The 13,392-nt window shown below is 42.2% G+C and overlaps 1 protein-coding gene across 1 annotated transcript; it reads right to left on the bottom strand.

Moving 5' to 3' along the window:
* Positions 1 to 2,216: 2,216 nt before the first annotated feature.
* On the bottom strand, positions 2,217 to 13,360 carry NPY1R (neuropeptide Y receptor Y1). Its single transcript, XM_019481440.2, has 3 exons — positions 13,136 to 13,360; positions 6,130 to 6,982; positions 2,217 to 6,011 (listed from the first exon to the last, which is right to left on the bottom strand). The coding sequence occupies exons 2-3, from the start codon at positions 6,823 to 6,825 to the stop codon at positions 5,550 to 5,552; spliced, it is 1,158 nt and encodes a 385-aa protein (XP_019336985.1). The 5' UTR covers positions 6,826 to 6,982; positions 13,136 to 13,360; the 3' UTR covers positions 2,217 to 5,549.
* Positions 13,361 to 13,392: the final 32 nt, after the last annotated feature.

The raw sequence follows: 13,392 nt of genomic DNA, 5'->3' as shown, positions 1-13,392 counted from the left end.
GTCTTAATCCTGAATCTTTTTTAATTCATCATCTGTAATGTAATTTTTGGCAGAAAATGTTTATTTAATATGAATCAACTTGTGCAACAGGCAAATCAGGGGACTAAGGATGTGAGCTGGCACAGTTTTTCCTCCTAAATAGCATGACATTGCAAATATTTGGAATACAACACAAGTTGTAAAAAGAAAGTATTACTTCTAATATAAAGTGATAATGGCTCAGGTTTTTTTTTTTTCAACTCAAATTGGCAAATAATTAATGTTAAATAATGTAGAAATGAAAGGAATATGGTAGAACTCTCAGTCCTGATTTTGATCTATATCCTTTAGTCAAGAAGGGAACTGTCAATTTATCATCTGACTATAATTTAGTATCTCCTCCCTTTCCACCCCCTCCAATCAATGGAATTTATTTCATCTGCAGAAACCACCAGTGTTATTGAAGAGTACATTCTGTACTATTACATATGCCGTAAGAATAATAAAGGTAAAATCCAGCTTTATTATTTCTTCTATTTCTCTCACCCTTCAGAACTAGAACTAGGTCTGAACTAAAGCCCTGGATCAAAAAAAAAATCCTCAGATATTAGGCACTGGGCTGCAGGTCTAAATCCTGATCTCAGCTGCATGTGTTGAACTTACTCCATATATAATAATCTGAAAATAAATCTGTTTCAATAGCCTATTCCTATTTAATAATGACTTAAGAAATTAGGGTATTACTAAACAGGAATAGATGTAAGTGTAGTGCACTGTATTTAGATCACAATCAAGCTTTGATGTTAGGATTTATTTTGCTAACACTTCTAGTAGTAAGTATGTATAATATTTATCAGGTATTTTCTTTTTTGAGCAGCTGAAGTTAGAAAAACAGGTAGAATAGCAATTTAGTACTGGAACCTAATTTTTATAATTTAAAAGTTGATATTTTAACTAGGAAGTATATATTGTTAATCAGAATTGATTACATGTCCTGAACTGGAATTAGTTGATATTCATTATCTATTATGTCTTCAGCTTGTATCCTTTAGCCTGTGAGCCTGAACAGCCAGGCCTCTAATAATCTTTAAATAAAAAATAGTTATACGTAAAATGAAATGGGATCCTCCTTGTTAACAATGCTACTCTGATTTTAAGTAGCTTCTTTGTAGCTATGGTTGATCCTAATGGCCAACTGAAGTCTTTTGACAATAACAGTAAAAGGAATTAAGTCAGTGGTTCTCAATCTTTATAAACTCAAGTCACACCTCATTAAACATGAAGCACCTTAGAAAATGCCATTTCTTAGCTTTCACTGTCTTGCCTACAAAAAATATAATAGGACAATTCTTTTGTTGCAAACAACTCAGAAAGACCACAACAAATGTGAATGTTTATGATATTATGAATTCCTATTTTAAAACTCAGGGTTTACCTTGTGAATTATGTATACTATAGGTGTTTGCAAAATTAACGCTAATTTTGTGTGGCACCCTGCAGCACCCTATAAAGGGTTTCACAAAGCCCAGGATGCCATGGCACCCTGATTGAAGATCACTTAGGTATATATTTGAATCAGAGGAGTAGTCCAATCAGTTGTACTTTTGTACCTTGCTGAACAGGGCCTTAATTGTAAGATTTTAGCATCAAATACTTAAGCTGCTAACTTTTAAAAGACCAGTCATGAAGCACAGTTAACTAGCAAGATAGGTGAAGTAGGGCAGATTTTTTTCTCTGGGTTTAAACCTAATTCAAGGTTGTATTCCAGGGGATGAACGTCAGAGGATTGGTTTTGCTTTTCTAGTCAATAACCACAAAATACAGTCTAGTCATGCACCCAATACCAAGGGGGGGGGGGGGGGGAGGATTCGTTGCAACAGTAGCAGGGGAGCAAAAAAAACAAAAACAAAAACAAAAAAACAAGCAAAACAAAGTAAAACAAGACAAAAAACCCAAGCACCAACACAATGATTCCTTTTTAACTTTCACACCCACTACCCTTCTTTATAAAGACCTGGAAGCTACATTCTAGTATGCACAACAGTCAGACGAACCAAGAGATACACTGAGAAAAGGACTATGAGCATACTAGTATGGCCCCAGCTCCCTTAATAACCTGGTATACAAATATGATTATAGTTTATTGGAGATCAAACATAAAAATGTTTTAAAAAAAAGCAAAAATACTTGTTGTGGAGAAAATAAAGTTTAAGGTGATGCAGAGAACTGATCAAAAGGAAGCTGACAGATTTTTATTAAATAATTCAATTTGTACTTGAAGTTTGGTATTATATGCACTGTACATAAATGAATAAATAGTAAAAATGGCATATGAATCTCTCATCTGTTTCTCTCTTTTTCAACAAAATTTCTTTCTAGGCTGAAAGTTGGAAGCAAAGCAGTTTTCAGGAAATTTTGGATAGGCATTGACATAGACTGGAACTGGAGAAGGAACAGGAGAGTACTTAAAAGAAGAAACATCAAAATGGCATGATTTTTTTTTAATAAATGAGAAATTAAACTGTGGAGTGTATATGCACAGCATAACACTGTAGCACTGGATAGAATACAAAGGAATTTGGTAAGTCCAGAATCTGGGGACATGGAAGGGAACCTGAAACTGAAGAAGAGAATTGATGATGTCCTGGAGTAAGAGTTTCTTGAGGAAAGGTCAGGTGGATTTCCCTGTCTTCCATGGATGTGATTTCCTCATATGATGCTAATGTCAAATCACCCAACCCTAAAAAAGGTTACTTTGATCCCTGCTGCTCATAAAAATGCACCTGAAGAGGCAAAGCCTTTACTGCTGAAGTGTTCCATTTTGCAGATGTTATCAGAAGTTTCCAAATACATTTCCTCAGTGGAGGAGCCTGCCCCTGCAGTTCATTTCCCACTACCATTCCCAGATACCATATATCATACTGGTAATATTATTCTGTTCCTGAAAAATATGCTGGGTTATGCAGTCACCTGAGGCTGAAGGTGGCACCATGATCTTAGAAGAGGAAAAAAATGCAAAGGACTCTAAGCTAGCCTTGCAGCAAACGGGTTCTTAGCAGAAGACAGAACAGTCTTAGTTCTGCTTTACTGTCAATAGCTTCAAGAGGTTGTTACAACCATCAGGGGTAATGTGACCTCAGTCAAACCTCCATCAATTATAATAAATGATTAGCATGGGAAATAAGTTAACACTTCTGAAAATCTTCCTATCAAGGTTGTGACAGATTTTGAACAGCTTTGTGCTAGTGCACAGGTGCCCCAGCATCCAGCTCAGAAAGTAGATTAATATGTTAACTTGCCAAGGACTTCTGCTTCCTCTATAGTTTTTCCTAAAATGGGGAGAAAAAAACATGGGTATATTTTTAGTTGTGCATTGTTTCCATCTGTGAAAATGTTCATCCATTGCACATAAAGGGGAAATATTTGCTGGAGCTTCTTAGTTACATATTAGCAACATCCCACCAAGAAAACTATGAAAGAAAAGAAAGACTTACAACACATCAAAGGGGCCCAGTTCCTAAAACAAAGTGCCCCTTTCTTAATATATTTAATGTACTGTATTTGCCTCTCTTCCTTCCAAAATAGAAATGCCAGCTTTAAAGAAATGATCCCCAAATAAGTACAAGGAATTATTATAGTACAAAGCTACATTACCTTAATATTTTACATCATACACTACTTATAAGACTGCACAAGGCACAGTTTTTATCTTTTAATCATCAGCAAAACAAAATATTTTTAATTCCGAGGCAGGTATCCCAATCAGATGTTGGGTATGTTGAATTAACACTTTGAGATCTTTTTCATTTAGCGATATTAAGCTCCATCCTCATTTATGCCACATTTACAGTTCCACCTGCTTTAAAATCCCCTTCCACTACCAGAATGGATTAATGAACCTTAAGCCAGGGCCCTCTATTTTATGAAACAGCTGATTATTTGGCTAGGCATAGATTTATAAAAATACATTTTAGGGAATAGATCCCCTGCTGGTAAATATTGTTATTGTTCCATTTACTCCACTCCACATAGCTTTACATCAGCTGAAGACCAAGCCCTGGTTTTCTTTATTCTGTAGACTAAAGGTTGATAAGCTTTTGAAAATGTTATAATATAGAGAACTGTACTGGGCACATATGGGCAGATTTTGAGTGGACTTGAAGAATGAAAACATCTTTGATCACAAATAAATGGGTGTTGGGTAAGTATCAATACAAACAACCCTCACTGACAATTATGCACATCTTGATCAACCCCTCCATTGTCTTGGAGGTCCTTTATCATTTTATCTGGGGCACAATATGATTATATATTATTAACATAAACTAAATACAATGAAAAGCTTCAGATAGCCAATACCAACATATTTTTTTTACTGTTGGGTTTGATTTTCATCGTATTCTTTGAGGGTGAAATTCCAGCATGTTCAGAGGACCAGCACATCAATCCCAGTTAGCATCCACAGACGAGGATGGCATCCTACTGTTATGTAGGATTTATGTGGGTTCATAGGCCTTGGACTGGTGGTAAATTCATCTTGGCAGTCCCTACTTTCTAGGTGCTGCCAACGAAAAGAATTGTTTTTGTCTTCTAATGGAAATTTAAAATGTCTGTACTAATAAAACCAGCGGTAATAGGTTAAAATCTAAGGCAAAAATAAGAGCTTGTTTCTGCTCTTGTGTATCTGGTGTTTTTTTGGGCAGTCAGTGGAATTATTCTGGATTCACCATGTTATGATAGCCTGAGAGTGATGTTGTAACTGTGTGATGGTCCAAGAATATGTGAGAGGCATGGATTTTTTGGGTGGTATCTTTCAATAGCTTACCTAATTTTGTCCCAACTATACAGCTGGTCCAATAAAGGTGCCACCCAAAATATTTCTTGCCTGTGGATCTATCAGAATTATTAGATTTTGCCCAACAGAAGCAGATTTTGGCTCCTAATCTTCTCTATGCTCGTAAGTGATTAGTACTCAAATTATCTCTTTAAACAATGCAAATTATTGTTACGATTTACTTCTTTACAGGTTTAAAAAGCCAATCTCAGTCTAGTTATTCTGACAGGGTTTTATTTAACAAAACTCAAAAGCTAGATAAAGAACAAAAACAGAAACAAAAACCCCAATAAAAAAAGCCCTCTTCAAATGAGAATGACCTAATTTTATGCCAAAGTATGTATCTTCTTTAGTGACAGCCTTATTCAACCCATATTGTTTCCAGAGGATTTATATATAGTCACACTGTTGAGAAATATTCCTTTTTAATAAATACAATAGATAATTTTGAGTGCAGAAGTGCATATTTGCACAAAGAAACAGAAAAAAAGACAGTTGATAAACAGCCTAAGTAGAAACAGGTCCAAGTCTCTCTTATAATGTGATACAAATGTAATTGCTGTGACCATTAAAGCAACTAAAAAGCAAAAAAATCACAGCATGTAATTTCAAAGTGACAACAATTAAATTTCCTTGAAAAAAGAAAAGCATCACCCTTTTTGTTACAGGATTGTGCTTTGTCCTTGAACCCACTTTACTCATGATCATACTGCCAAAAGTCTGGGACTAGGGGGATTTATATTTTTTCATCATCATCAACATTATTTATTTTTTTAAATGCAACTGGGCTTGCTTGCTTCAAGGAGGTTTTTGAAACATCTGTGTGCATGGTAGACATAGCTATAGTCTCATAATCCTCATCCCTGGAGCGGAAATCACAAAAATGAAAGAAAAACTGTAAGTCTCTCTGGAAGTTCTTGTTGAGAAACCCATAAAAAATAGGGTTTACACAGGTTGAGATCATGGCTGTGAGATGGCAGATCAAGAATAACAAATTGTGGCTGCAGGTAGCAACAGGTAGAATTTCATGATTCCAGTCAAACACAATATTGAAGATGGTAAGGGGCAACCAACAGACAGCAAATGCAACCACAATAGAGATCAGCATGATGTTGATCCTTTTCGTTTCAGTAGACCTGTACTTATTGTCTCTCATCTTGTCCATCATGTTGTTCCTTCTTTTCAAGCGTGTGTATATCTGCAGGAAACAAAAGTCAACAAAAACAAGGAAAAAAATTGTAGAATCATTTAGCCTAATGACACCTCTAGGGACAAACAGAAATCAAACAGACAGCACAAAACAAAATCTCTCTTACCTTTAAGTAGCAAATAAATATAAAACAAAGTGGTCCAAAATACTGTATCACCAAAAGGGATGTGGTATAAGAAAGCCTGACAGAGTCGAAAGGGAACAAGTCTAAACATACATATTTGTCCTTATATTCATCGATTGTTATGTTTCTAAAGGGTTCATCAGTTAATACATGATACATCATGAAAGGCAACGAGGAAGCCATAGCTACAATCCAGATGGCAGCAATTCCTATGTAGGCATGTCTATTGTTTGGCCTCCACCCTCTGGGGTTGATGATCAGCTGATGGCGTTCAATAGCAATCAGGACCAAAGAGAAAACTGAAACTGTGATTGAGGCACACTGCACAAAAGGATTTAGCTTGCACATGGCCTCTCCAAAAATCCAGTGGTCCATTAAAGTGTATACAAAAGTGAAGGGAAGACACATGATGGTTACTAAAAGATCTGAGAAGGAAAGGTTGACAATAAGGATGTTAGTAACATTGCGCATTTCCTTTTGTTTTAAGATGATGATAATCAAGGCCAGATTCCCAGAGACTCCCAGAATGATCACAGCTCCATAAGCCAGGGCCAAGGTGAAGACCATGGCCAAAGGTACATGGCAATCTTCATCTTCAAAGTGTAGGATTCTGGAGTTCTGAGAAAAATTCAAGTAGATAGAATGATTCACAAAAGAGGAAAGAAGTGATGTATTCATGTTGTTTAGAGTTTGGGTTCAGGCTTTGTAATAATCTCTATTGCAGTTTGTCTCTCCCAAATAATTTCAAAAGTTCAGAATATTCTTATTTCCAACAGGGTAGGTGCTCAACAAAAGTTGCAACTGGATTTTCATTTCCTTGATAGTGCTGTACAATCTGCAATGGTAAAGGAACATATATGTTTATTTTGTATAAGAACATATATGTTTATTTCTTATTTTCAAGATAGGGGTATTTATGGTACCAACCTTATAGATGCTGTTACCTGAAGCCCTTGAGGCATTAAAAACATATTAGCATTCTAAATTATAGAATGATTCTGTAATTGGCCAGAATGAGAGTTGCTGTTCTGACCTTGTGAGGATTTATTTTGACAGAGAAGAAAAAAGAGAGACTATACACCGGTATATATACGCGTATTCATACCCAACACATATGAGTACTGTATATATGCACCAGAGTATATACTGGCTATCAGAACATACTAGATAACACTGCTAAAGCAACTAACCATGCTAGGAATCTGTTAAAGTACTTTTAAACAATAGAACATTCATTCAGAATAAAAGTCATGGGCTCACAATGGGAAACCTATTTATAGATAAGTGATTATAATATGGTCATGAAACAGTCATAATATGTGGAGAATAAAAAGTTATGCATTTCTGAACATGGTTCCCCTGATTTACCTGTGGTAGGTTAGGTCTATGTTGGGTCAGGATTTATGGTAGTCTCATGTAGAATTTAGATTATGTATGGTTTGTATGGGATGGTTTAGATAGGGATGATCCCTGCCTCAGGTTGGACTAGGTGACCTCTGGAAGTCACTTCCAGCCCTACTTCTGTATGCTTCTGTGAGTTAGTCTCTGAGGTGCTACCCTGCCTTCTGCCTGGTGATGGGGAGGGAGAGAATGATTCTGCATTATGCAATACAAAATATCTTTCATCACTTGTTCAGAATCTTTGACACAGACCTTGGAGTAGCAGGCAATAAATAAGACCCTAGAACAGTGGATCCCAAACTGTGGTATGGGTATTACGAGTGGTACACAGACAACCTGTCAGTGGTACTCATTAACAGATTTTTTTTTAATTACTTTATATGACAAACTTTGCTGGTAGTACTTAAGGCTGAACTGAAACATTTGCTGGTGGTACTTAAGGTTGTATCATTTTAAATTGGTGATGCACGATCTGTCAGAGTTTGGCAACCGCTGCCCTAGAAGTAAAATAAGTTTTTATACACAAGTGTATGGCAAGCCAGGTGCCAAGAAAGCCTGTTTTGGCCATGAATGGCACATGCCCCCGGTGACTGGTGGGGCACAGCTAAGCTGGCAGTGGTGGGAGCATGGCGGCAACCTCAGGAGCACGGCAGCAGTGAGCAGGGGAGCTCCCACAGACGCCACTGGTTCTGTCAGGGGTGGTGAGCACCGACCAGGGGTTGGCGACCACCCACAGGCACCACCAGCAGCGGTAGAGGTTGCCAGCGGGGATTGCTCACCACCTGCAAACACTGCTAGTGGTGTCGGCGGTAGGGTGGCAAGCGGCAACTGCCCACAGAGGGTGCACTGACATGCTCAGGGGGTGCATGTGCACCTGCATGTACCCCCTACGCGTTGGCCCTGGCTTAGGCCATGCCAATGGAACAATTCTGCCATTTCAGATCCTCATTAGGGTACCATCCAGCCAACAAACATTGAAATTAGAGTCAGCTGTAGTCACTCACAGTGGAAAACAGGGTCACAGAATCATAGAATCACAGAAAACTAGGGTTGGAAGGGAACGCAGGAGGTCATCTAGTCCAACCGCCTGCTCATAGCAGGACCATCCCCAGTTAGATCATCCCAGCCAAAGCTTTATCTAACCAAGTCTTAAAAACCTCCAAAGACAGAGACTCCACCACCTCCCTAGGTAACCCAGTGCTTCACCACCCTCCTAGTGAGAACGTGTTTCCTAATATCCAAGCTAAACCTCTCTTGCTGCAACTTGAGACCATTGCTTCTTGCTCTGTCGTTTGCCTCCACTGACAAGGTAGCTGAAGGTCGTCTCAGTGCAGAGAGGCACGTGCGAGTGAGAAGGAAGACTTCTACATCAGCAAGGAGCACGGAGTGGGGAAAAGTGGCCCCAATCACCAACCACAGACCAGAAAGCACTCTGAGATGTGAAGGGCTGGATGACCCTGGTGATGCTAAATAAGTGCCCTGAGCCCTCCGCATAAAGAGCCTGGGCTGCCTTCCCCTAGATCCACCGGGGTGGAAGGGCTGGCGGGCTGTGGACGAGGACAGGAAGGCAGTGCATGCTCCAGGATGCCTGGAAAGGGCTCTGGATGCGGGGGGAGGCCGACTTTGGTCCACCCGGAGAGAGCATCTGCCCAGCAGAACAGGACGAGGAGCCAGGGCGCGAGCGCTGCGGGGGCCGGGCACAGCAGGGGATGCTCAGGGCTGAAACCCAACGCAAGCCGGGACGACCCCGGCGATGTGTTCCCGGAGCAGGCGGGCCTGGAGCCGGGGTTTCGGAGGGACAGGGGGAGCTGCCCCCTCCGAGGGGGCTCGGGGGCAGGAGCCATGCTCTCTATGCCGCACGCTCTTCTGGGGCTGCCGGAGGGATGCCAAACCCACAGCCCCAGGGATCTCCGGCTCCCAGCACGTCGGCTCCCGATCATCTGCGTCCCAGAGCATTTTACTATGCAGAACATCTGTCGGGAGTGTTTGCTCGCCAGGGGGGAAGAGTCACCGCTAAAGAGCAGCTCCCGAGCACTGCCCCCGAGCACTGTCCTCCCTAAAGCTTGCCCCTCGAGACCTTGGCGTTACAAGCCTCCAGCACCCTTCCCTGGCCGTGCGCCGCTTCAGCACAAAAGGGGGATGGCCGAGGGAGGCATCTTCGCCCTGCTCAAATGTCCAGCCGTCTCCCACATCTCAGAAAGGCATGCAAGGCCCTCCGGCATCTCTAGTGCATTGAACTGGCCGGTAGCAGCAGCTTGTCCACAGCACTTGCGAACTTGAATACCGGTTAACATTCAACAGATTTAGTAGGGTCTAAGCATGATGTGTACTGCACCCTTGGGTGCTGGATATTATGAGTCCGAGTCCTAACTTTCCATTTATTGTATAGGGAACTGAGGGGTTGTTACAGATTACCTTTAAACTATTCTAATGGCACTTGAAGTGGGAGCATCTATGCATCAGAGGGTGTTAAACTGTACTTAGTCCTCTCTAAGCATGTTAAAATTATATCACTTTGGGTTCTCCCTCAACGGTTCTGCCTGGGTTGGGCTAGTCTGCTCCACAGAGAGAAAGTAACCCATTTGCAGCGTCCCAAACTGCACAGCTCCCAGCCGCTGTACCCCTGACAAACTTGCCACCCAGGACCCAATGCAGGCTTCTGGGCTGGGGGTCAGGCACGCAGCCCTGCCCTCAGAGGGCTAAGCCTTTGCCACACATTGCTTACTCGGATGACCTGTCCTTATGGACACAGGGAAGCATGTGGAGCTGGAGGAGCCTCAGCTAAACCTGAGGGTAGGAAACATCAGGTCCAGGCTAGAACCGCTGCCCAGGCTAGAAAAAGCTGGTGCATAAACATCATGGTCTCGGGACTGACAACCTCTTCCTCTCGTGATGTTAAAGACTGGAGGGGGGGATGATCAAGGGCTAGGTCCTGAGCCCCTTCGATGAGGCAAAGATCTCTGATGAGATCGGTGAGGAATAGGGAGGGGTTGATATAATAAACCTGAGTGCTTGATCTAATAATCTGCTGAGGGATTGATATCATAATCCTTGAAGGAATCCGTTATGCTCAAACATTTGCAAGAGAGAGGTGGCTGCTGCTAGCTCACAATCCGTTTTCCCTATTACGGTAGCAGGGTTGGAAACGTGAGCTCAGTTCATGACCGATCGCATCTTTAACCTTGGCATCATTTTTCAACTGTATTTTCTCCTGCTCTGTTATAACCTGTTCCCTCACACAGCTCTTATTTTCCAGCTGTTTCCCTCCCAGTGATGAGATAGCAAAGCACAAACCCAGCCTGACATGAGCAAACTGGAGGAAACGAGGAAACCTAACTAATCAACATTGTGTTATGGGCCGACAAAGGACTAGGGATCAAAGGGGAAGCAGCCCTTCTGATCACCTTCATCTGAGCTAGGATTGCTCTCTAGCAAAGAAAGGAGGAGAAAGGAAGAAAAGAAAAAGCGAAAACTGAACACAGTGCACATAAAAAGAGATCAATATTTACCCATGCCACACAAATAGACGTGCTTAAATGATTCCTTCTTCCGGCTATGAAAGCACAGAGACTCAGGCATGTGTGCTTAGAGGGGGGGGGGAAAGAAAAGAAAGGGAAAATCAAATAAGCTGGCACACCTCTGCTCCAACTGCAGCTAGCAACAGCCTTGTTGAGGCTGGAATTTCCCCTCTGCCAAGTCTCCCGCCAGCTATTTCAAATGTACACTTAACCCCAGGTCATAGCAGTCAGAGAGAGGATTGTCATGTAAATGGTGCCTGAAGTACAGCTCGATAATGTTATTGAAACACATCTGATCTCCGGCCAGTTAGAAGAGCTGTAATCTTACCCTGCCTAAATCCACTTGAGCAGTGCTACCTATAGGGAGCATGCAATAACCACAGGTGCAGGAACAAGTGTCCAAAGAGCAGATCCCTCATCCTCCTGGCAGGTAATGACTCCTCTTTGATGTCTCCTATGGCCGAGGCCGGATCCTGCACGCTTTGCTCAAAGTTGCCAGGGGTGGAGGGGTTTGCAGGATCAAACCCTACCGCGGGTGGCAGGGCCAGTGAGGTATATGCAACGATTAAATCACTCGGCTGGTTTTGCAATCCATTCCTGCAAGGGATCCCTCCCCATCACCAGGCATGCAACCTCCACAGCACTGCAAATACCTTTGAAGATGCTGCCTTCCTCAGGGAATTGCTGCAGCCCGGCTTGGATGAATCAGATCTTCTGACCCAAGTTTGACTACTCCCATTTTTCCAGCTGGTTTGGACATCCACTAAGTATTAATACATGTTTTACATGGGGTCATCGAGTCTGTTTCATCCTCCCGCTCTGCTTCTCATCCACAATCCCATGCACTGTCAGGGTGAGATATATATCACATATGTCTGTGTACAATGTCTGTGTCCATATTGAACACAGACATATGGACCTATCTGTAGACACTGTACCTGCATCCTTCTCTTTATGTGTCTATATGCATGTAGAAAGCTGCTTGTGCATCTGTCTGGTGCATGCAAGGATTATTTACCAGCTTCAATTTTCCTTGGCCCAAACCAGGGCAAGTTTCGCTTTAAACTAAAATTAATCCCTGCTTCATTTGGGCAGAAGAGATCACCTACAAGCGAGTCAAGGCTGGACTTTGCTAGGTTCCCGCAGGTCAAGGGATGGAGTGGGAGATTCGTGGTCCTTTCCCCTCTGCCTTGGCTGGGATGATCTAGTTGGGGATGCTTTGAGCAGGGGGTTGGACTAGATGACCTGAGGTCCTTTCCAACCCAAATTTTTCTATGTTTCTATGATCTCCAGTAACGAACTCAGTCATAAACTAGGCAGAAGCTTTTTGGGGGTGCCAGGCCTAAGCTTTGCTCTCCCCCCGCTCGCTTCCATCACTCTCTGTTCCCTATTCTGCAGTATTTAGTAGGCGTCTCTAAAGAGAAAATCCAAACGCAAGGTCCTTCCTCGCAGTAGAAAAGCCAGAAGAGCCTCCAACCTCCAAATCACACCCTAGGATTGGGGGGGTGGGGGAGAGCTAGTGCTGTTTGTCGGGGTCATGGCACCTTGTTCCATTACTGAATTTAAATAAACTGGAAGTATGGAGCGGATTAAGTTGACAGAGGTCGGGTTTGTCTTTGCCTGACAACTCATCAGCTGAAGACGACGCAGGTAGCCCTGGGTGCACCACTGCCCTAAAAGAAGGAGCTAGTCTGTGCTTCTCGGGGTAAGCAGGGAGAAATCAAGAAGAAGCAAAGGCACACAGCACTTCAACCTTTCCCTCTGGGAGGTACGCAGATCTCTCCTGCACTTTCCAAGGATGCAGATGAGAAGTTTGATGCAAGGGTCCAAGGATGCGATGCTAGGGGATTGGAAAGACCCTGAGAAAACTCTGCCTCCGCAAGGCACCAACCCCACAGGTAATGTACCAACGATCTGCTCGGTACAGTCACACATCCATCTCACTGACAGTCTGTCACCCGCTTAATCACCCTGATGAAACATACAAATATCAGGCTTAAAACCTCATAGATAGATGCACCGAGACAGAAATTGAAAGAGAGAGAAAGAGAACTACGGGAGAAACTCACCTTATACTGTAAGTATTCTTGTTTTCTCTGGCTCCTTGATCTTATCAGGGTTTCGAGCAGAAGGAGGGATGGAGAACAAGGAGCAAGGCAAGTGGGGGAAAGAATCCACTGGTATTTCTCCAGCTCAGATCCTAAAGATTGGTGAGGAGAGCTGGAGACTCCCCCTTAAAGCTGAACACCACCTTATCCCAGTATCCTATGGTGGTGCTGAATTGTTCAGAACCTGAACATCCCAATGTAAGCACATCACCTTTAAA

Source organism: Alligator mississippiensis, chromosome 2 (assembly GCF_030867095.1).
Source record: "Alligator mississippiensis isolate rAllMis1 chromosome 2, rAllMis1, whole genome shotgun sequence".
Classification (NCBI taxonomy): Eukaryota; Metazoa; Chordata; order Crocodylia; family Alligatoridae; genus Alligator; species Alligator mississippiensis.
This window is presented reverse-complemented; position numbering and strand designations above follow the sequence as displayed.

Coding starts and splice junctions, on each gene's coding strand:
- NPY1R (XM_019481440.2), bottom strand. CDS start 6,825: ATGAATACATCACTTCTTTCCTCTTTTGTGAATCATTCTATCTACTTG. Junction 6,012..6,129: donor TATTTATTTGCTACTTAAAG/GTAAGAGAGATT, acceptor TGTTTCCTGCAG/ATATACACACGCTTGAAAAG.